This window comes from Oryctolagus cuniculus, chromosome 6 (assembly GCF_051225735.1).
Source record: "Oryctolagus cuniculus isolate XC-2025 breed Fujian yellow rabbit chromosome 6, ASM5122573v1, whole genome shotgun sequence".
Classification (NCBI taxonomy): domain Eukaryota; kingdom Metazoa; phylum Chordata; class Mammalia; order Lagomorpha; family Leporidae; genus Oryctolagus; species Oryctolagus cuniculus.
In genome coordinates, this window is record NC_142872.1 from 48,438,491 (window position 1) to 48,459,908 (window position 21,418).

At 50.0% G+C, this 21,418-nt stretch overlaps 1 protein-coding gene across 1 annotated transcript; it reads left to right on the plus strand.

Moving 5' to 3' along the window:
• Positions 1-12,194: 12,194 nt before the first annotated feature.
• On the plus strand, positions 12,195-19,597 carry FABP6 (fatty acid binding protein 6). Its single transcript, XM_008255344.5, has 4 exons — positions 12,195-12,411; positions 13,783-13,958; positions 16,252-16,341; positions 19,462-19,597. The coding sequence occupies exons 1-4, from the start codon at positions 12,345-12,347 to the stop codon at positions 19,513-19,515; spliced, it is 387 nt and encodes a 128-aa protein (XP_008253566.1). The 5' UTR covers positions 12,195-12,344; the 3' UTR covers positions 19,516-19,597.
• The last annotated feature ends 1,821 nt before the right edge of the window (positions 19,598-21,418 follow it).

Here is a 21,418-nt window from a genome sequence, read left to right on the forward strand (position 1 = left end):
TGCAGAATTACACACCACATTAAAACCAAATGAGTTCATTAGAAATTCATTAGTAATGATTCCTGTGGCTGCCACAGGAATTAATCACAGTTAGGTAGCTGTGAGAGAGGGGGCGAAGAATAATTATTGCACAGGGAGCTGGGAGACCTTTTGGCATCGGATTTCCACCTGGAGCAATATCTTCCAAGGGTCATGGGTTGCTCTGTATGTAAGCTCAGAGGCAAAGTTACTTGGATGCTGTTGGACCCACTTCCCACTCTTTTTCCTCCACCTTCCTGGCTTTGGCCCCAGAAACAATCAGGTCGGTAGACATGAAAGTCAGCAATCTTCATTTTAAGTCCTGAGGAGCTGCAAAATCATGCTGGGTACTTCTGTTCTGTTCTGCCCAGTGCTCATTTTCACTTCTTTTAGAGTACCTCTATGTTCCACTGCCTTCCCGGGCCATAGCAGAGAGCTGGACTGGAAGAGGAGCAACTGGGACTAGAACCCGGTGCCGCAGGCGGAGGATTAACCAAGTGAGCCATGGCGCCAGCCCCTATTACTTTATTTTTTCAAAGATTTATTTATTTATTTGAAAGGCAGAGTTAGAGAGACAACGAGAGACAGGGTCAGAGACAGAGAAATCTGCCATGTGCTGGTTCACTCCCCAGTGGCCACTTCAGCCAGTTCTGGGCCAGGCTGAAGCCAGAAGCTAGGAATTCCATTGGGGTCTCACATGTGAGTGGCAGGGGCTCAATTACGTGGGCCATTTTCCCTTGTCATACCAAGTGCATTGGTAGGAAGCTGGCTCAAGAGTAGAACAGCCAGGACTGGAATTAGCATCACCTGTTGAACCACAATGGCGGCCTCCTAGCTTCAAATTTTGAAACTGGCTCCTTTTCCCAGCTAACAATATGCAGTATGATATGCAGTATGCTACTGTGTCACAATGCCGGCAGCAGCAGGAGCTGTGATGCCCGGTCAGCCACGAGTTCATGAGGGTAACAATCCATACTCTACAAGGTGCTATGTTGCTCAGCTGGGTGTTCAGTAGGTTGGGTGTTTTAAGAGCATTTTTGACTTAGGATAGTTTCAAAATATAATGGGTTTATTGGGAGATAGTCAAGGAATCTCTGTGTTCTCTAGGTGTGGCACCCCACAGCTCTAGGAGGTGGGTTGAACGGTTTGCTGCATTATGCAACAAGGGTATCCAAACACAGGTTAAGTGACCTGTGCGAGTGATGCAGTCAACAATTGGCCAAGCTCACCAGAGGCTGTGCCTTAGGAGTCTGTCCCATCTCATCCAGTGATGTTGTTTACCATCTTGACGTCTGGTGGTCTGGCTTTTCCATCCTTTCTATGAGCCCTTTCATGCCAAAAACATTTCTATTTCTCTCTCTCTTGCTTATTACCAATGGTGTTTGTATTACCTACATCTGTAAGAGCCCCAAATGGAGCCTGAGCCAAGAACCTGTAAGGCCTCACATGCAGGCTCTACACTGGATGACCTGCAGTCCAGGACAGTCAGACGTGTGTGGCAGGCTGCCTGCTTTCTTGCTGCTTGCATCTCAGATAGGAAAACAATGCAACCGTGCAACCTGTGCTGTCCTATATGCTCTGCTCTACAGGCCCAAAGTGGGAGAGACTCAGACTAGGGAGGCTGGCCTGGGAGGGAGAAAGACTTTGTGGAGGGCCTGGCACATAAGCTGGGTAGGATCTCTGGAGAGAGGTCGCTGTCATGGGTACTTTTTGGCTATGTCCCAGCCCACAGTCTAACCTAGACCTAATCTAGACCTGATGGCCAACCTGATACTTCATGACCCCATTAACAGGGTCAAGCACCTGCAGTCTTTTCTATGTTTGGAGAACTCCCCTCTCTGTGGGTCCTGGGAAGGTGAGGTCCACACCCAGGTCAAAGCCAAAAAGGCCACATTTCTCATGTCCCATCACCCCATGGCAATGAGAGTTGGCCTCAGTCAGCCTCCACAGCTTGCAATGCAGATAGGCAGGGAGAAGAGAATCCATGCTGGCAGTGGAGGTGCCAGCACGCTCAGGGCAATGGTCACTGCAGCGCCAGCACTGATCTGGTACAAACTACTCGTCTTTTTTTGATTGTACTAGAAGCAGGATCTACACAAAACCATTTCTATGCTGTGCTTGTGGCTGTGGTTCTAGCTGTCATTTCTGTTGCTACTTATTTTCCAAGCCTGTAAACTTTGTGATCTAGCTGATATCCTTTCAATAATTTTTTTTCCTATTCAAATTGGCTTTCATTACTTGCAATTAAGAGCTGTGCAGTGAAGAGCGCCACTTCCCTCCCCACAGCTAATTGGAGTAGAAGCAAACACTTGATTCAGGATCAGATTATTCCTCTCCTGACAGCTTCTGCATGCTCATGGATAAGCAGAGAAAGGTGGTTTGCAGAAAGTGAAGGGGAGAGAAAGAGACTGATTCCTGATGCTTTCCAGATCCTGAAACCAGCTTCTCACGAGCCCAGACTCAATTTCCTACCCTTGGGTTCCCTGAGATGCATCTACATTCTTAGACTATTATGATAAATGATATGAAATTATCATGGTTTTAAATTTTTTTATTTGAAAGGCAGAGTGACAGGGGGAGGGGGAGAGACAGAGAGATAGCTTCCACTGCTGGTGCATTCCCCAAATGCCTGCAATAGCCAGTTGTGGGCCAGACTGACACCAGGAGCCAGGAACTCAGTCTAGGTCTCCCACATGGCTAAAGGAACCCAAGTACTTGGGTTACCAAGTACCTTCTGGGTGCATTAGCAGGAGGCTAGATTAGAAGCACAGGTGGCACTCTATCCCCAGTACTCTGGTTTAGCATGCACATGTCCCAGTGGTGGCTTCACCTGTGTGCCACAATGTTTATCCCAAAATTGTTGTTCACATAGGACAAAACAGTCAAATATCAGCAATTACATATGGTTCAAACTAACAAATTCCTCCCTTTGGCTCAAGCCAGCTCAAGTGGGTTTCCTTACTTGTAACCCAAAGGGCCTTGTTTATGATAGTCAGAAATTCCATCAGCTCAAAAAACAGGAAGTGGAACAGGCAGAGATAGAGAAAGAAGCAGAAATCAAAGATTTTTCCCGGTCTGAAAAAGACGGTTCCTAGTGTGGAGGCTGCCCTGACGACCAGCAGCTACAGGCCTTCTGGTCCCATCTCTGGTCACTGTCTTGGAGGTCATTAGCCTCTACTAGTTTATGACCCACAAACATCCAGCAGGACTGCAGCCCCTCCCACTCTCCTCAAATACTACAACTTAATTCATGGCCTTGAATTATGCTTTTGTTCTTGCTTTCTCCATGTTGTGTTTCCTATTTATGTGTACACTTTTCCCTTCCTAGCCTAACTGTACAATAGGGGACTGACAGAAAAAGTTGTGATAGATCTATGTAGTGGATGACAATATGGCCTTCAAAAGTGATGCCTGGGACTGGGTGGGATGAGCTTCAAAGCCAGAAACCTCATCCAGTGGAGGTGGATTCTGTTTTCTGCTGTCTATCTCTATCCCTAACACACAAACTGGTGCCCAATAAACATATATGAATAAATGCATGAATTGATGAAGACGTAACTTATAGCTCTCATTGTAAATTAACACACTGTCATTCTGCTTTTCATTAGAGAGCTAGCAAGGACCATGGTGATGGCAAGAAACATTTCAGGACAGAAAGGACTGAATCCATCATTCCATGTGGCCTTGAACAAGTCACCTACCATTCCAGAGCCTAGACTTTCTTATTATAACTCTCTTAAGATTTTGTTGAGTGGGTTAAGTAAGACACCACGTGTCACGTATGTAGCATAATGTCTGGCACTTCTGGGAGCAATATCCAAGAATCTGATCAGTTCGAATCAAATTGTTGTATTTAGTTAGAGGATGTGAGTATAGACCTGAAGCCAGACTGTCCCCTCCATTTAACACCTGGGTATGGTATTTCTGAGCCTCTTTCCCCTTATCTACAGTGAGGACAACATTGGGACCTACACCATATACTGGATGGGAGAAAAGGAAGATAATTAAGAAAAAAGCATTTAGCACAGGACTTGGCACAATCGATCCTGGCTTCTTGTATTCCCAGCAACTCAGGTGGAGAGGTCCATGAGAGAGACAGATCTTGTTGAGGGCAGAAGAACAGGAGTTATGGACATGTTAAGTGTGGGATGTAAGACATGGAGTGGAACAGTTTGGTAGACAGTTGAACACACGAGATCCAGAAAGGTCTACGAAGCAGGAAAAATATTGGGAGTCATTGGCATCACATGAAGTTTATAGCAATGGACTGGATGGGGCCCCCAAAGGAATGAGTGTTCAGAAAAAAGACAAGAGGGCTGAACCCTGGGGCATCTGATACTGAGCTATGAGGTGATGATCCCATCAAAGCTGGCAGTCATGGTGGTGTGCAAGTTGCACAGCCAACATCCCCCAACAAGAGTTATTTGACCCACTCTTAGATTCCTGGTGCCAGGCTCTGTAAAAGTGCTCTGCAAATTCCTGGAATACGAGGGACATCCCTTTCAGTCAGCACTATTCTTATCTTCATTTTGCAGAAGAGAAAATGGAGACACAGGAGGATCGATAATTTGCCCAAGACCACACAGCTAGTGAGTGGCAGAGCTGAGATTCAAACCCAGGCAGCCTAGTCCTAGAGATTGGCCATTTCTCATGTGGATACACAAAGTGCCATCTAGGCTTTGCAAAGGAAGGTGGAGTTTCTTGCCCTTGACTCTTGAGAGTAGAGCCAGGAGAACCATCATGGAATAAATTGCCCTCAGAGGTCCCATTTATCCCTGGCAATCTAGGATCAATGCCTATAGCATGTCAGATTCTTGCATTAAGGAAAGATAAGGAAGGGGATTTGATCTATGAATGCATAGCTCTGACTGTTCACGTACTGCATAGGAGGCCAGTGAGGTCCTGAGGAAGCGGAGAGCAGGAGGATCACTCTCATTCCTGTTCCCACCATGGAGGCAAACACCTGTTCTCCTACCTACCACCTTCTCTCGTTCCTTGCAGGAATAATGTCTCACTGAGGTAGGAACCAGAATCCAGGCAGAAAGTTTGGGTGGCCCAAGGGGATTAACCTCAGGGTCCTTCTTTATCTTCCTTGGGGCATACTTGTTCTATTGGTTCAATTGCCTAATAAAACCTCACTGTGATAGATGGGCAGTTTGAGTTCATTTACCCGTCCTGGAAGGTTCACAATCAGTCTGAACAAACAGGCGAATCCCTGGAGAAGAGGGAAAGAGGCAGGTGTGGGTGGATGGCAGGGGAGGGTCAGATGCTCACATGGACTCCAGAGGTGGGGAGAAGAGCAGCTGAATCAGGAGTCCTGGTGCCACACCTTCTCCACTCCCATCCTGCCATGGACTCTGACCTTGGATGAGCAGCAACAGAAGAGAAAACAGCTCTGCCCAGGCCAAAGGAAGTCAATGGGAAAAGAAAGCTATACAGGGGCCTGGAAAGTCCACCTGGTCTACACTGCCAGCTTCATGCTCATGTCCCCTGGCACAAAGCCACTGGAGAGTTCGTCAAAATGCAGAATGCAGGGCTCTAACCCAGATTAACCAATCAGAACTTAAGAGGATCAGGACCCAGGGAATTCAAGCCCTCCCCTCCTGCACAAACAGCACTGGAGGATGAAGACCTTACTTTAAAGACTACAGCCTCACAGCCTCTTCCAGATTGGTCTAGGAAACAAAACACAATCAGGGCCCATGTTGTAGCACAGCAGGTAAGTCACTGCCTGCAATGCTGGCATCCCATATTGGAGTCCTGATTTTAGTGCTGGCTACTCTGCTTCTGATCCAGATCCCTGCTAATGCACCTGGGAAAGAAGTGGAAGATGGCCCATGTGCTTGGGCCTCTGTCACCCACATGGAAGACCCCAGTGGAGTTCCAGGTTCCTGCCTGCAGCTGTTGTGAACATTTGGAGAGTGAACCAGTGGATGGAAGATCTCCCGATGTCTCTTTCCTCGTAACTCTGCCTTTCAAATAAATAAAAGTAAACCTTAGAAAAAATTGGGATTGGGGGGCTGGCACTGTGGCATAGCGGGTAAAACTGCTGCCCGCAGTGCCAGCATTCCATACGGGAACCACTTCAGTCCCCAGCTGCTACACTTCTGATCCAGCTCTCTGCTATGGCCTGGGAAAGCAGTAGAAGATGACCCAAGTCCTTGGGTCCCTGCACCCACATGGGAGACCCAGAAGAAGCTCCTGGCTCCTGGCTCCTGGCTCCTGGCTCCTGGCTTCAGATCAGCCCAGCTCCAGCTGTTGCAGTCATTTGGCGAGTGAACAAGCAGATGAAAGACCTCTCTCTGCCTCTGTCTCTCTGTAACTCTTTCAAATAAATAAATAAATCTTAAAAAAAAAAAAAAGATCAGGGGTTGGCATTGTGGTATAATGGGTTAAGCCGCTGCCTGCAATGCCAGCATCCCACAGGGGCTCTGATTTATGTCCCAGCTGCTCCACTTTTGATCCAGTAACTTGCTAATGTTCCTGGGAAAGCAGTGGAAGACATGAGAGACCCAGAAGAAGCTCCTGGCTCCTGGCTCCTGGCTCCTGGCTCTGGCTTTGGCAGCCATTTGGGGAGTTAATCAGTGGATAGAAGATCTCTCTCTCTAACTCTGCTTTTCAAGTAAATAAAGCCTTCAACAAAATCAGCAATGCCTAGCACCCACGAGTTACATACACACAAGGAAACACAAAATGCAACTTCTATCCTGAAAGGGATTGCAATCTAATTGGGAGATAAACACTGGTGAAGAACAAAATTAATGCCAGAGTATATAGATAATAATTCAAAATAATGGGCAGATAGGCAGACAAATTGCCAATGAGTGGGAATCATGGTAGATATGATTCAATGAACACCTACAAAGTGCTTGATACTGCACTAAGCACGTTAGCTATATATGTTCATTTAATCCTCGTTTGATCTCACTGAAACTCTGCACCTCCCATACAATGTTGAGTGAGTTAAAGCTTCAGCTTCTTTGCCAGTTCTTCTCAGATCAGCCCTCTCTGACCCTTAACAGGTGGGTCAGGGTAATTCTCTGTGTTCCCCAAATATCCTTACATTACAGCCCTTATGACATATATCGTACTATTCTGTAATGGCTAGTTCACTAGTCCAAGTCTCCCATATCTCTTGATATTCCAGAGCCTAAAGAACTGTAGGTACTCAGCTAACTCTTGTTGAATGAATGGTGTGTTCTGAAGTCTCAGAGCTGTCATGTGAAGGGGCTGAGTGATTCACAAGCCGAGGTTTCCCCCACTGAGTCATTGCAAACAGATGGTGCAGGCTATGGGGATTCCTGCAACACATATCTGTATGTTAGGGGGCCAGCGCCATGGCGCAGCGGGTTAATGCCCTGGCCTGAAGCACCAGCATCCCATATGGGTGCCAGTTTGAGACCCGGCTGCTCCACTTCCGATCCAGCTCTCTGCTATGGCCTGGGAGAGCAGTGCAAGATGGCCCAAGTCCTTGGGCCCCTGCACTCATGTGGAAGACCTGGAAGAAGCTCCTGGCTCCTGGCTTTGGATCAGCGCAACTCCGGACATTGCAGCCAATTGGGGAGTGAACCAGCGAATGGAAGACCCACCTCTTTCTCTCTCTCGTTTCTCCTCTCTCTGTGTAACTCTTTCAAATAAATAGATAAATCTTAAAAAAAAATATCTGTAGGTTAGAGTAATCAGAGAAGCCTCCCTGGAAGGGGTAGAGCTCAGGGACAAGTGGAATTCAGGATCACAGGTGAAAGGGAAGCAGTCATCCCAGGCAGGCCAAGGCGTCAAGCAGGGTTCTCCAGGGTGCACACTTCTTCCATGCCTGGGCAGCCCAGGGGACTCCAGGAGACTGCAGGCACCCCCAAGCTTTTCTAGATTACCCCCAGTTCTCATCTGGTGTCCTTACATCTTACTCTCACTTACTACTGGTAAACCTTTGTAAGTTTATTTATTTTAAAGAGAGAGAGAGAGAGAGAGAGAGAGAGAGAGAGAGATTGCTTCCATCCACTGGTTCATTCCCTTAAATGTCAGCACCAGCTAGGGGTGGGCTAGCCCAAAGCCCACCCAAAGCTCCTGGCTCCACCAGTGTCTCCCCTTTGGGCCATAGGAGCCCAGGCACTTGAGCCATTATCTGCTACTTCCCAGGCTGTGCATTAGCAGGAATGCTGAATTGGAAGTGGAAGTGGGACGTGAACCCAGGCATCCAGGTGGATGCAGGTGTCCCAAGCTCTGGCTTCCACTGCACCACGATGCTGCCCTGGCTGGTGAATGATGTCCCGCCAGGCTTTCCAGTGAGCTGACAAAATGCTCCATGGCTTTCCCCTGTAGAGGGCGGCCCAATATATTCCATTAGTGGATTTGTCTGTTTGGAAAGTCTTTTAAAATAATAAATAGGCTATTTTCCAGTTTCTGTGAAGAAATACAATTCATTTAGGTCCCTGATGTTTTGCCAAGTGGAAAAAAGGCAAGAGAAAACATATCTCTGGCTTTTGTCTTTGTTTAAAAGATCAGGGGGAAATGGATAAGTGCAAACATGTTTGTGTGCATGTGGGAAGCACCGCAAGGGTTACCCACTGAATGGAACAGCAGGTGGCTCCGCAGGTGAGATGCAGTGAGACGCGGGCTTTCCTCTTTCCTTTACAGTCTTATGCTCCGTCTTCTTCAGCACCTTGTCAACTTTGCAGGTGAAAAGGATATTCGGTGGGATGACAGAAAGCTTTTAATATATTTGTGCTTTGTGCTTTCCAAATTTTCTACAATGACCATCTGTTATTTTTATAGCTGGATGATATAAAACCCTTTCCGATATAAAGGTTGTTTAAAAGACAAGAAATAGATTCTCAAGATGGTGCAATTTGTGATGCTGAGGGACAGCATGTCCGGGAACGGACTAAAGAGGCACTGAACCCTGAGTCCTGAGAGATTCTGCACCCCGAGGAGCCAGACACAACTTGGCAAAACATCTTATGAGCTGCAAGAATGTTCCAGATTGCTTGGCTTTATAATCCCATCTTGGGGTCTCAGCCCAAGGAAATACTTAAACAACAAAACTTCCCAAAACCCCAAAACATAAACAAACTCTATACGTGTAGGAGGCTCACTGTGGCTTTATTTTTTAATGGAGTAGGTTGAGATCCACATGAAAGTCTAACAGCTAACATCTGGGCACGGCTAATGTTCCCCTTGATGGACTATTATGCAGCCATTTCTAACAATAAATGGGACAGCCTTACAGAAGCGCAGGGCTGTGTTTATAAACAGATGCTGAGGGAAGAAAAGCAAACTGCACTACTGTGTTCACATGGGTTATGGTTATCCTGCATCTGTGAGGATGGGGGGGCACTGGGAGGAGGAGGAGGAAGAGAGTAGGAAATGAAAAGCAGTTACTGTGTTAGGGCTGGGAGGTTATGGGGCCTTTCAAAATGAATTTAATAGATGTCAGAAAGCAGGTGTTTAGCCTAGTGGTTAAACAGCCAGTTAGGACCCTTCATCCCAAATCCCAGAGCCTGCGTTCAATTCCTGGCTCCAGCTCCTGACTCCAGCTTCCTGCTAACGCAGACCCTGGGAGGCAGCAGTGTGGCCCAGGTAATCAAGTCACTGCTGTCCACAGGGGAGACCTGTTTTGAGTTCAGGTTCCAACTTGTGAGTTCAAGTTCCAGCTTCCAACTTTGCCCAGCGCAGCCCCAGACAACTTTGCTGGCATTTGGGGAGTGAACCACCAGACAGGAACTCCTCTCTCTCTGTTTCTCTGTCTCTCAAATTGAAAAAAATAATAAAAATCAAAGATGTTGTAAGTTTTGATAGTTCTACATGCAGTGGCTCTTGCCTTAGACAAGTTACTTCATGTCATTGAACATGTGTCTGCTCCTTGGCCAAATGGAGGTAACACTAGGAAGTACTTCAGGGAATGGTTTTGAAGGTTCCATGAGGTAATCCATCTGCACTGGCAGAGCACCACTGCATAATAAGCACCCATAAGCGATGGCCATGTTGCCATTGTTATTTCATCGCACTGTTATTATCAGTGAGGGGAAATCCTCGCACGCTCCAGTGGGAGGGTAAACCACAGTCGCCCTTCTGAAAGGCAGCCGAGTAATAGATTTAACAGGGTTAAACACAAAATGCATGGATCTAGGAATTCATCCTTAGCAAATAGTCTTCATACATAATCCAACACGTACACCAAGAGGTGTGAACAAGAATATCACAGTCATTCATAACAGAAAAAGATTGGAAACAACCTAAACATCTAGCGATTGTTAAGTAATTATGGAACACAATTACAAGAAAATACTCTGGAGCTATTAAGAAGAATGTGGGGGCCGGTGCTGTGATGTAGAGGGTAAGGCCATTGCCTGCAGTGCCTGCATCCCATATAGGCACTGGTTTGATTCCTGGCTGCTCCACTTCTGATCCAGCTCTCTGTTATGGCCTGAGAAAGCAGTAGAAGATGGCCCAAGTACTTGGGCCCCTGCACCCAAGTGGGAGACTGGGAAGAAGCACCTGGCTCCTGGCTTTGGATTGGCTCAGCTCTGGCCATTGCAGCCATTTGGGGAGTGAACGAGTGGTTGGAAGACCTTCCTCTCTCCCTCCCTCTCCCTCTCCACCCCCTTTCTCTCTCTCTCTCTCTCTCTCTCTCTCTCTCTCTCTCCTAGCCTCTGCATTTCTGTAACTCTGCCTTTCAAACAAATAAGTAAATCTTGGAGCCGGCACCATGACGTAGTGGGTAAAGCTGCAACCTGCAGTGCTGACATCCCATATGGGTGTCGGTTTGAGTCACAGCTGCTCCACTTCCTATCCAGCTCTCTACTGTGGCCTGGAAAAGCAGTAGAAGACGGCCCAAGTCCTTCAGCTCCTGTACCCACGTGGGAGAGCCAAAAGAAGCTTCTGGTTCCTGGCTTCGGATCGGCAGAGCTCCAGCCATTGTGGCCACCTGGGGGAGTGAATCAGCAGATGGAAGACCCCTCTCCACCCTGTCTCTCCTTTTCTGTGTGTAACTCTTTCAAATAAATAAATAAATCTTAAAAAGAATGTGATACACTTTTATGTAGTGATACAGACCTGTCCCTAGATCATGACATAAAATGGAGGTAACAGAACAGTGTAATCTCATTTGTATAAAACAGTAATATATGCAAGGAGAGAGATCAAACTGTTATCAAGGACCCCTTTGTCAGGATCATCATTTGCTCTGAATTATTTGAAATTTCAATACACAACTCATCATCAGAAAAATGATGGGATGTGTGTGTGTGTGTGTGTGTGTGTTAGACTAAAGGAAGACTCCTGGCTGGGGTAAAGCATCTCAAACTTAGAGACTGAAAATCAGTAAAATGTGGCAAAGTTGTTTTGCCATCAGTTCATTTGCCCACTCAGTTGCTGGGAGTCAACAACTGGATGAATTCTGCTTTGACAGGAATGATGCCGCTCATGGAGAACAGAGCCCAGGAGAGGAGCTGGATGGGCTCCTTAATAAACGGTAAATAATCGTAAGGAGAGCCTTCACAGAGTGCACTGTACTTTGCGTTGTCAGTGGGCTGCAGTCTTGCTTTCGGTTGCACTGCCTGCACCCTTTTTGTGTCTGTTTGCCTGCAAGTGCTTCCGGCTGCAGCCAAATTCAGTTTCCTTCCATTGTGGACTTTTCCACCTTCGTCACACTTATCCCTCATCTTGGAATATCCTATGCCTTTGCTCTCCGCCTTGTCCAACCTCCCTGCTTCTGTAGACATCCAAATCCTATCAGCCCTTCGACACCTGTCTCCAATGCCACCTCTTCCCAAAGGCGCATCAGCCCCCCGCTGGATACCATTGCTCCTGCCCCGGTGCCCCACGTCATGTACCAGCGGTTCTCTCGGGCACATCATGTCCTACTTATCCACTCAGTCTGAGGACTACAGCGGAAGTGCTTTGGGGAAAAGTGTAGTCTCATTCACCTGCGCTAGCCTCACACACTGTAGTAGGCACTCTGGTTGATGAACGAGGGGTGGAAGAGTGAGAGATGATGAGAGCTTGGGTAGAGGACAGGGCATGAATCAAGCGAGGGAAGGATGGGCCGAGGTGGATGACTCCTCGAACCTTTTGGCAATCTTGGCCTTGACCTTGTGAGAATGGCGATGGGATTACAGCCAGCACTTGCCCAGGTGAATAACCTTCAGGTCCTGCCCACGTTGTAAAACAGTGCTTCCTCTCTGGGGCAGGAGGGGGAAGTGGGGTGATTCAGGGGCTGAGCCTCAGCTGCTGGGAGAGTTTATAAGCTGGGACACCAGACCCCACCACCAGATCCCACCGCGGTCTTCCTCACCTACCTGCGCTCTAGCCTCTGCTTTCCCAGCACCATGGCCTTCACCGGCAAGTTCGAGATGGAGAGTGAGAAGAACTATGACGAGTTCATGAAGCTCCTGGGTGAGTGAGCTCCTGCATGTGCCTTTCCTGGAGCAGGTTTGCCACAGCCAGCTCTAGGCCAGGAACCTTAACCCCTGCGATAGAACGGGACAGGACTTCATCCACTCATTCATTCACTTGTTGGTTTAGCAACTAGTCTGTGCTCGGCTCTGACGATAAGACCAGCAAGACACTCGTTGACTTGAAAACACTTAGAGACTATTACTATCTCCACTTCACTGATGGAAAGCTTGAAGCCTAGCGAGGCTGAGTAACTAGTTCAAGGCTACACAGCTGGTAATGGGCAGAGTGGCAATTGACTAGCAAAGTAGAGACTTTGTTCATTCAAGCAATCATTGGCTAAACCTGCAATAGACAAGGTGGATCCCAGTATTACTGATGGGGCACCTCAGTGTGACCTGTCTGTGGCAATGGTCATCAGCACTCAGGACCCTGTGGTGAGTGGTGTCACCAATCCTGGCTAGGGAGAGGTGATCGAGGGGTTAGTACAGAGACTAGGTTTGACAAGCCGCTCCTTCACTCATTCAACAAACATAGGCCCGGCTGTGCTAGACACTGTCAGCGGAGGGCCCAGAGGCTTCACCATTCTCTCACAGCTTGACTTGTAACACTGCTCTATGGCAAGGAACCCACGAGACCATGGGTTTGGCAATCTGTGTTCACTCTGTAAGTCACAGGCAGTGCAATCATCAAGATTCGGAGGTCAGCCCCTACCTCTTTTGGTGGCCACATTTTGCCAGCTTGCCAGCTTGCGGGGCCAGAGCAGCCCTGAGACAGGGCCCTTGTGCCCAGGAGCCCCAGAAAGGTGAGAACTCCTCCAAGTCAGTTCTCTGAAACGGCCCGATGGAGCTGGGACTTGCTTCCCTGCAGCAGGCTAGCATCGTGGAACGTAAGTGAGTCCGCCTCACTCCTAGACCCGGCTCTGCCACTAACCCTCTCTTCCCACTCTGGGGCTTCCTGTCCTTGTCTGTAAAACAGAAGCCTTAGATGGCACATCTGGAAGGTCCCTGTCATTCTGGACCGCTGTGAGCTTGACAAGTTTCTGTTTGATTTATATCACGATCAGACAGCTATTGCTGATAAGCACTAAGTAGGTGTCAGGAGCGTTACCAGACACGGTAACACTGAATTTGTTCCTTGCAAACAGACTTCTGAGATGCGCCTGGTTATCCCCATTTAGTAGATGAACGCACTGAAGCTCAAGGAGACAGTGACTTGCCAAAGTCACAGGGCTCACGGCAGAGCTGGGGTTGAAGGGCAGGTACATTCTGTCTCGGGCACTGTGCTCTTAACCCGAGAGCTAGGCTGCCACAGGGAGGGAGGTTGTTTCCCCGACCACAGGGCTATAACCAGCTCTGTCCCCGGGCCCAGGGCTTCCCAGCGACGTGGTGGAAAAGAGCCGCAACATTAAGATCGTCACGGAGATAAAGCAGGACGGGCAGGACTTCACCTGGTCCCATCACTACTCCGGGGGACAAATCATGACCAACAAGTTCACCATCGGCAAGGAGAGCGAAATACAGACCTTTGGGGGCAAGAAGTTCAAGGTGAGATGCTGCCTACCCCCACTTCCCTAAACCTCTGGCCAAATTCTTGGCCTCAGCCATGGCTCTCTGCTCCCCAGGCTGAGGCTTCTCTCTCTACTTCAGCCTCCAGCACTAAGAGCTTGAGTTACCCAGCAATGTAATGCTCCTGGTTTTTAAATGCTACTGCAGTGAAACCAAAAATAGCTCACATTTACTGAGCATTTAATACAGACACTTGCTAAATACTTTATGCATTGTAATGAAGTTAAAGAAGCAGCCACAACCACTGTCCCCATCTTACAGATGGGGTGCCCAGCCATGGGATGAAATTGCTTGTCCTAAGTCCCACAGCAGGGGGCAAGGCCTTTGCACCCAGGCAATCTGGCTCCAGGGAGCATAACTGCTTTTTCATGCTGCCTCCCAGCAGTGGCATAAAGACATAAAGAACCCAAGCCCTTTTGTCAGGCTCAGCTGCATTTGTAAGCATGATGGACCTGGGGCAAATCATTTCACTCCCCTGAAGTGGAATGGGATCTCTGGTATGCAAAATGGGACTAGGCACAGGTCCACACTCCAAGAGCCATGGTGAAGAGTCACCAAGATAATGCATGTGCGTACCTAGCATGTTACCTGTCACAAACCGAGTGCTGGCGAGGAAAGCTTTAGTCATTGCTTTTGTCTAGAGGGGAAGGAGCTAGGCTCAAGAAAGCTGAGGGTGTGGCCGCAGCCCTGCAATCAGAAGCCACAGGCCAGGGACTGGAAGCGCAGCTGTTTGCTGCCTGCTGGTGGTTGCACTCATGCCAGAGCCCATAGCCCCTGTGGCGTACCAGTCCTGCTGTGGGACACAGGGCAGCCTGGCCCCTGCTGTGTGCAGCCCAGCAGGAGCTCTAGAGGCCTGGAGGTCCTTGCTAGCCCTTCTGCGTGCTGTGCAGATCTGCTCTTGCCCCATGCACCTGCCTTTCTGAATTGCCGAGAGCAGACTTGTCCACACCTTCACATCCAGGCAGCCTGGTTCCAGAAGACATAATCATTATTGTCACACTGCCTCCCAGTGGGACCCAGAGAGGAGTGCCCAGGCCAAGTTTACAGACAACCTTGGGTAGCAGAGAAGTAGCAAGTGGCTGGATTATTCAATGTTTCATTATTGGGATGAAATACCTGATACAGGTTTCTAAGTAAGGAAAGAAGGGGGTTTATTTTGGCTCACAGTTTTGGAGGTTCACAGCCCAAGACTGTGCAGGCCTAGGTGGCTTGGCCTCTGGCAAAGACTTTCCTGTTGGCAAATTCCCAAGGTGGCAGAGAGTGGTCACATGGCAAGAGGGAGAACTTGGCTTTATCCTAACAGCCCAGTCCAATCAATCACCTCCCAAAGGCCCCACCTGGAACACCGTGATTGGATTAAGATTCACCCCCACTTAGTACCATTAACACAAGACTTGAGGGACCAAGTCATGGGCCTTTGGGGGATACATGATACCCACACCAATGTCCAAACCACACAGAGGCTGGCTTTCCTCCTTTCACCCAGGCCGGTCCCTTTTCCCCATCTGGATCCCCTCTGCAGACCCCAACCATGACCATGAGAACATCTGGTTCCTCAGGCTGTGAAGGTGAAGAACAAGTAGACCTAACAGTCATAGTCTGCACTTGGCTTTAAAAAAATTTCAGTCTCTCCTGGAAGGCTTTTCTGGGCCAGCATATATTGATTTGCCTTATTCTTTTTGAAGTCTGAATGGTATCTCAGAATATGGAAAGACTAGAACTTATTTGATGACTCTCACATTGAGATAGTTAGGTTATCTAACGTGGATAATCTACACTGGATATTTAAGTTGTTCACCAACAGTGAGTGAGCGAGGGAGACAATCTCCCATCTGCTGGTTTACTTCCCAGACATCCACAATGGCCCTGGCTGGGTCAGGTCAAAGCCAGGAATCAGGAACTCAATCTGGATCTCCCAAATGGATGGCAGGGACCCAACTGCTTGAGCCATCACCTGCTGCCTCCCAGGATGGACATTCAGAGGGAGCTGGAATCGGGAGTAGAGCCTGAGACAGAAGCCAGGCGCTCTGATACAGGATGCTGGAGGCTCAAGCAGCACCTGACTGTGGACCATCATGCCAAACACCCGCCCCTCCTTCCATTTTAGAGATGAATAAACCGAGGCAGAGAGAGGGCAAGGGACTTGCTCAACGTTATCCCTGTCTTTGGAAACATGTGGATGGTGCGTTGGTTGGCAAATTCCCAGAGGGCATCGCTGGCCGCACTGCGAGGGCTCTGCTGGCTCGGGCTTAGTGTTGCGCTTCCCTTCCAGGCCGTCGTGAACATGGAAGGCGGCAAGGTGGTGGCGAACTTTCCCAACTATCAGCACACCTCGGAGATCAAGGGTGACAAGCTGGTGGAGGTGAGTCTCCTGCTGGTCCCTGGGCACATGCGTGCTCTTGGCTTTCCTGGCCCCAGAACTGAGAAATAAATGCTTGGTTCTGCCCCCAGCCATGGCAGCCATGCTTTCTGGGCATTCCTTGGGTACTGTGCTCTGTGCACAGCACTGGGAGCGCACGGGCTTATTGAATCTCACAGCAACCCTGTTAGGTGGGGATTTTTCATGTCCATTGTACAGGTCAGGAGACTGAGGCCTAGGGAAGCCAAGTCATTAGTGATAGGGCACATGGCTTTGACAAGCAGGGATTGGACCCTAGTACTGGCACAAGTCAGGAAGCCGGTGGGACCTTTCCAAGAATGTAAATGATTCAGGTGGGTCCCCCAGGGCAGCCACCATGCCTCCCCATTTCCACGGGGACTTCAGGCCCTTCTCACTAGATCTGATTTTCAAAACAGGATGGAAATTTCCATGTCCACGTGAATTCTCCACACTATTGGCAGCTCAGTTTAAAGCATTTCAAACCCTGGCAGGTCCAACACATCCATCCACACCCACACCCACACCCACACCCACACATACAGCCCCATCCCTCCCACACCCAGCACTGCAGAGGCTGGAGGTGCTGCCTGAGAGGACTTTGATCTCACTTCTGCCTTTTCTTCCTGGAGCTCCAGAATTTTCCCCAGGTGGAAGAAATAGATGTGAGATTCAAAGGGAGGAGAAGGCTTCACCACCCTTCATTTCTCCACTCTGAAGCTACAGCCTGGGCCAGAGAGAGCCCTCCCTCCTCCCCCAGGTTCCCAGGAGGGAGTGAGAGGGAGGCAGGGTTTGCACCTGCTCACCTCCTCTTTTTGATCTCCCTCTCTTCCCCCTTCATTTCCTTGTTCCCCTCATACCAAGCCCCACCTGGAGGAAAGGAGCCCATGGCCTGTCCGTCACTTTGGGCTGCTGTGACAGGAATGCCATAGACTGCTTCAGACAACAGCCACTTACTTTTCCCAGTTCCGGAGGCTGGGAAGGCCAAGAGCAGGGTGCAGCCCGGTTGGCGTTTGGCGAGGGCCCTCTTCCTGGTTTCCGTGCATGGTAGAGACAAGTGCACCATCCCTGTAACCTAATGACCTCCTACAAGTCCCACCTCCAGACACCATCGCACTGGGGGTTATGGTTTCAACATACGAGTTTGCGGAGGAAGGCAGACAGATACGCAGTCCTAACATGGCACAAGAGGCACAGTGGCCTCCTGCCATTCCCACTGTACAGAGAAGCCTTACAGAGCTCAGAGACAGCACGTGACTTGCCCAAGGCCACAGAGCTTTGTGTGGGGGAGGCAGATCCCCACAGCCAACTTCTAGACCAGGCTCTCTGCCTGATCTTTCCAGGCCAGTGGGTTTTATTCCTCCTTTTTCTATAAATATAATTTTAAAATAAGTAGATAGATAGTGTTGAAAAAAATAGGGCAAGTCAACAACAGGGACGATCCTTTTCCTGGGTGAGAAGTGACCTCTGGGAGGCCCTGGGGAAAGCTCTGGACACAGTTGCACATGAAACGTCAGTCCCCAGGTCCTGCCTCCCGGAAGTGGAGCCTCCCAGCTTGTGCAGGGAGAACACAGGGTAGGGGGGAGGTGGAAGCAGGTTTGTGCCCCACAGTTCTCAAACTGAACAAGCCTCTTTGTCGATTCTTAGAGGCCCCAGACGTGCAGGCTGTATGCTGTTGGCAGTGCCTGGAGCTCAGTGTCCTTTCACACACACACACACACACACACAGGCACACACATGTGCACATGTGTACACAGGCATGCACACACATAAACAATGGCACCGGGAAGAGGCACTGAGAGCAGCCATCCTGGTTACAAATCCCCCACCTCTAACAGTTCACACTCAGCGGAAGCACCTGCCTCCTTCTGCACCGAACAGAGGGCCCCCTGGGAGCAGCCTCCTCCCTCTCTAGCTACCACCAGCAGCCCTTGCCACACTCTTATGGCCCCTCCTCTCCCACAACCCTGCCTCCTCCCTGCACTCCCTTCCCCCCAACCCCATCTTCCTTCTGTCCCACATACAAATCCCGTCACTTCTCCCCACTGCTCTTGGTTAGGGATCAAGCCCACACTCTGGTCTGAGCGCTGGGCTCTGTACTGCTCCTCTCTCCCTCCCCGTGCCCACGTGGTTCCTTTGTAATCTGAGTTCCCCTTTCTCCTGTTTGCTTTTCCAAATCCAACACACACCCTTCAGGGCTCTGTCCAAGGGCCAATTCCCTCTCTCTTCCCAGGCTAGAGTGGTTCTCAGCCTCCTCCAGGCTCCCCCCTTGCCACCTGCCCCCGGCCCGTGGGAAGCCTGCTCTCCTCTGCTATGTGTCAGAACGGATGACACAAGTGCACCCAAGGACAGCGTGTCCCTGAGGCAAGGAGCCCAGAGCACAGCTGCCCTCCTCTCCCACTAACCTCTGAGCTTCTGGGTGGCAGGTGCTCAAAACACCGCAATGCAGTGGTTCAGCATGGCCTCTCAGCCTTGGCCTTCTCTGCACACAAAGGACAACCTCACAGGGGTGCTGGGATGATTCAGTGGGATAATGTGAGGGAAGTGCCTGGCGTGCACACATTGCAAGGAGCAGAAGGAAGTTTAGCATACCCAGAGCTGTCACCCCTGACAGCTGTTCAGCATGTTCACCACATTGAGTCTGCACTGGGGAAACTGAGGCCCACAGTAGGCCCCATCTCCCTGCACCCAGAAGTGGAGGCCAGCCTTCCTTCAGCTGGGTCCTGTGGTTAGGCTTGGAGCCCCTGCCAGGCGGGGGGGGGGCACTGCCTGCCTACTGCTGCCATCACAGAACAGACTGACAGGCTACGTGATAACTAAGTTTATTTCTTGCCCTTGATTCTGGAAGCTGGAAAGTCCAGCTGAGGGAGGGCCTTTGCCCTGCTCGTAAGGTGGCTTAAGGCGGATGAAGGCCTTGGGGGAGGGGGGAGAGAGCAAGAGCAAGGGAGGGGGCAGAAGTCGCTTTTATCACCGGTCCCCTCCCGGGATAACAGCATCAGTCCACTGGGCTCATCACCCAGTATGAGGCCCCAGCTCCCAACAATGCTGGCGGGGAATGACGTTTCTGACCCTGAACGCTCCCTCTGTTCTGGCTGCTTCCTCCAGGTCTCCAGCATTGGAGGAGTGACCTACGAGCGCGTGAGCAAGAGGCTGGCCTGAGCAGCGAGGCCAGGCTCGGAGGCGGGCACAGCCCCACCAATAAAGCTGATCTAAGAACAGACACTGCTCGCTCTAGAACCTCTTTTTGTTTTGGGGCATTTTGGGGCAGCCTCTGGGCTGGGTGAGGGCAGAACGTCCCAAGGATGGCCACACAGGACAAACATGGTCCTACCAGACAGAGCATGAGTGTGGGCAAGGCCAAGCTGGAGCAGGGCAAGCGGAGTGGCACCCTTCTGAGGATCCTTTGTCCCCGCCACCTCCACTCTGCAGGTGGAGGCACTGCATTGTGGGAGGGGTAGCACACGGAGTCTCACCTGGGCCACAGGTGTATCTGGACTGCACCTTCCAGAAAAGCCCTGGCTGCTGGGTTCTGAGGCGGGACAGGCATCGGGATGGATGCACCAGGGCTCACCCAGGGATGTTTCAGCTTGGCCACGCTCTGCTACTATTTCAGTTTACCCACTGCTACAAAAGGGGCCCGAGAGGACTGATGAGAGCCAAGGGAGAGAGATAGAATGGCATGAGAAACGGGAAATGCAGGTGACAGGGGGAACAAGGAGGACTGGGATGTCTTGGCCTTGGACGGGGTCCCTGGGAAGAGCTGTTAAGGGTCTGCAGTGGGCTGGGAAATGCAGTCAGCAGGGTCACCTGTTCCCTTGGTAGTGACCTGGAGCCCTGGGCTAAGGATTCCTAGGCAGTTTTCAGGTTAGCTCAAGGCATGGCAGTGGAGGTGGCCCACTTGTTCCCTGGCTAGACAGTCCCCAGTGCAGAGCAGGGGCGGGGTTTGCTTTCATTCCCTTCTTTGTTTGGGAGTGCTGCCGCATCTGGGCATCACCCTGACTTCTTGTCACCCAGGATTTCCTTTTCTTGTTTTAGAAAAAGATTTATTTATTTGAAGGGGAGGGTCACACACACACATTTATCTGCTGGTTCACTCCTCAAATGGCCACAATGACCAATACTAGGCTAGGCTGAGGCCAAGAACCTGGAGCTCCATCCAGGTCTCCCACATAGGTGCAGGGGCTTAAGAACCGGGCCATGCTCTGCTGCTTTCCCAGGCGCATTAGCGGGAGCCAGATAGGAAGTGGAGCAGTCAGGACTCAAACTGGTGCTCTTATGGGATGCCAACATTGCAGGTGGTACCTTAGCTACCTGTGCCATAATGCAGGCCCCTCACCCCAGATTTTTCTGCATGACAATTCATCACAGCGTTTTTTTTTTTTTTTTAAGATTTATTTATTTATTTGAAAGTCAGAGTTAGAGAGAGAGGAGTCAGAAAGAAAGAGAGGTCTTCCATCCAATGGTCACTCCCCAGTTGGCTGCAACAGCTGGAGCTGCGCCAATCTGAAGCTAGGAGCCAGGAGCTTCTTCTGGGTCTCCCACATGGGTGCAGGTGCCCAATGACTTGGGCCATCTTCTCCTGCTTTCCCAGGCCTTAGCAGAGAGCTGGATTGAAAGTGGGGCAGCCGAGTCTTGAACCAGCGCCCATATGGGATGCTGGTGCTTCAGGCCAGGGCATTAAGCCACTGCGCCACAGCGCCAGCCCCTCATTATGATGTTAACTTTGTCACTTTTGCATGTGGAAATTTAATGTCTCTTGCCATTGTCAAGTGAAACTATTAAAAAAGTTGAAGCTGGGGGTGGGTATTTGGATAGCAATTAAGACACAGGTTGAGACTGGCGTCCTACATTGGAGTACTTGGGATCCATACCTGGCTCCCACTTCTGGCTAATGCAGACCCTGGAAAGCAGCAGTTGATGGCCCAGGGCTGCCATCCTAACAGGAGACCAGGACTGATTTCTCTGCCCCCAGTTTCTGCCCTGGCCCAGCCCTGGCTGTTGCAGACATCTGAAGCATGAACAAGTAGATGGGAGTGCGCTGTCTCTAAAATAAATAAATACA

Coding starts and splice junctions, on each gene's coding strand:
- FABP6 (XM_008255344.5), top strand. CDS start 12,345: ATGGCCTTCACCGGCAAGTTCGAGATGGAGAGTGAGAAGAACTATGAC. Junction 13,959..16,251: donor TTGGGGGCAAGAAGTTCAAG/GTGAGATGCTGC, acceptor CTTCCCTTCCAG/GCCGTCGTGAACATGGAAGG. Junction 16,342..19,461: donor AGGGTGACAAGCTGGTGGAG/GTGAGTCTCCTG, acceptor TGCTTCCTCCAG/GTCTCCAGCATTGGAGGAGT.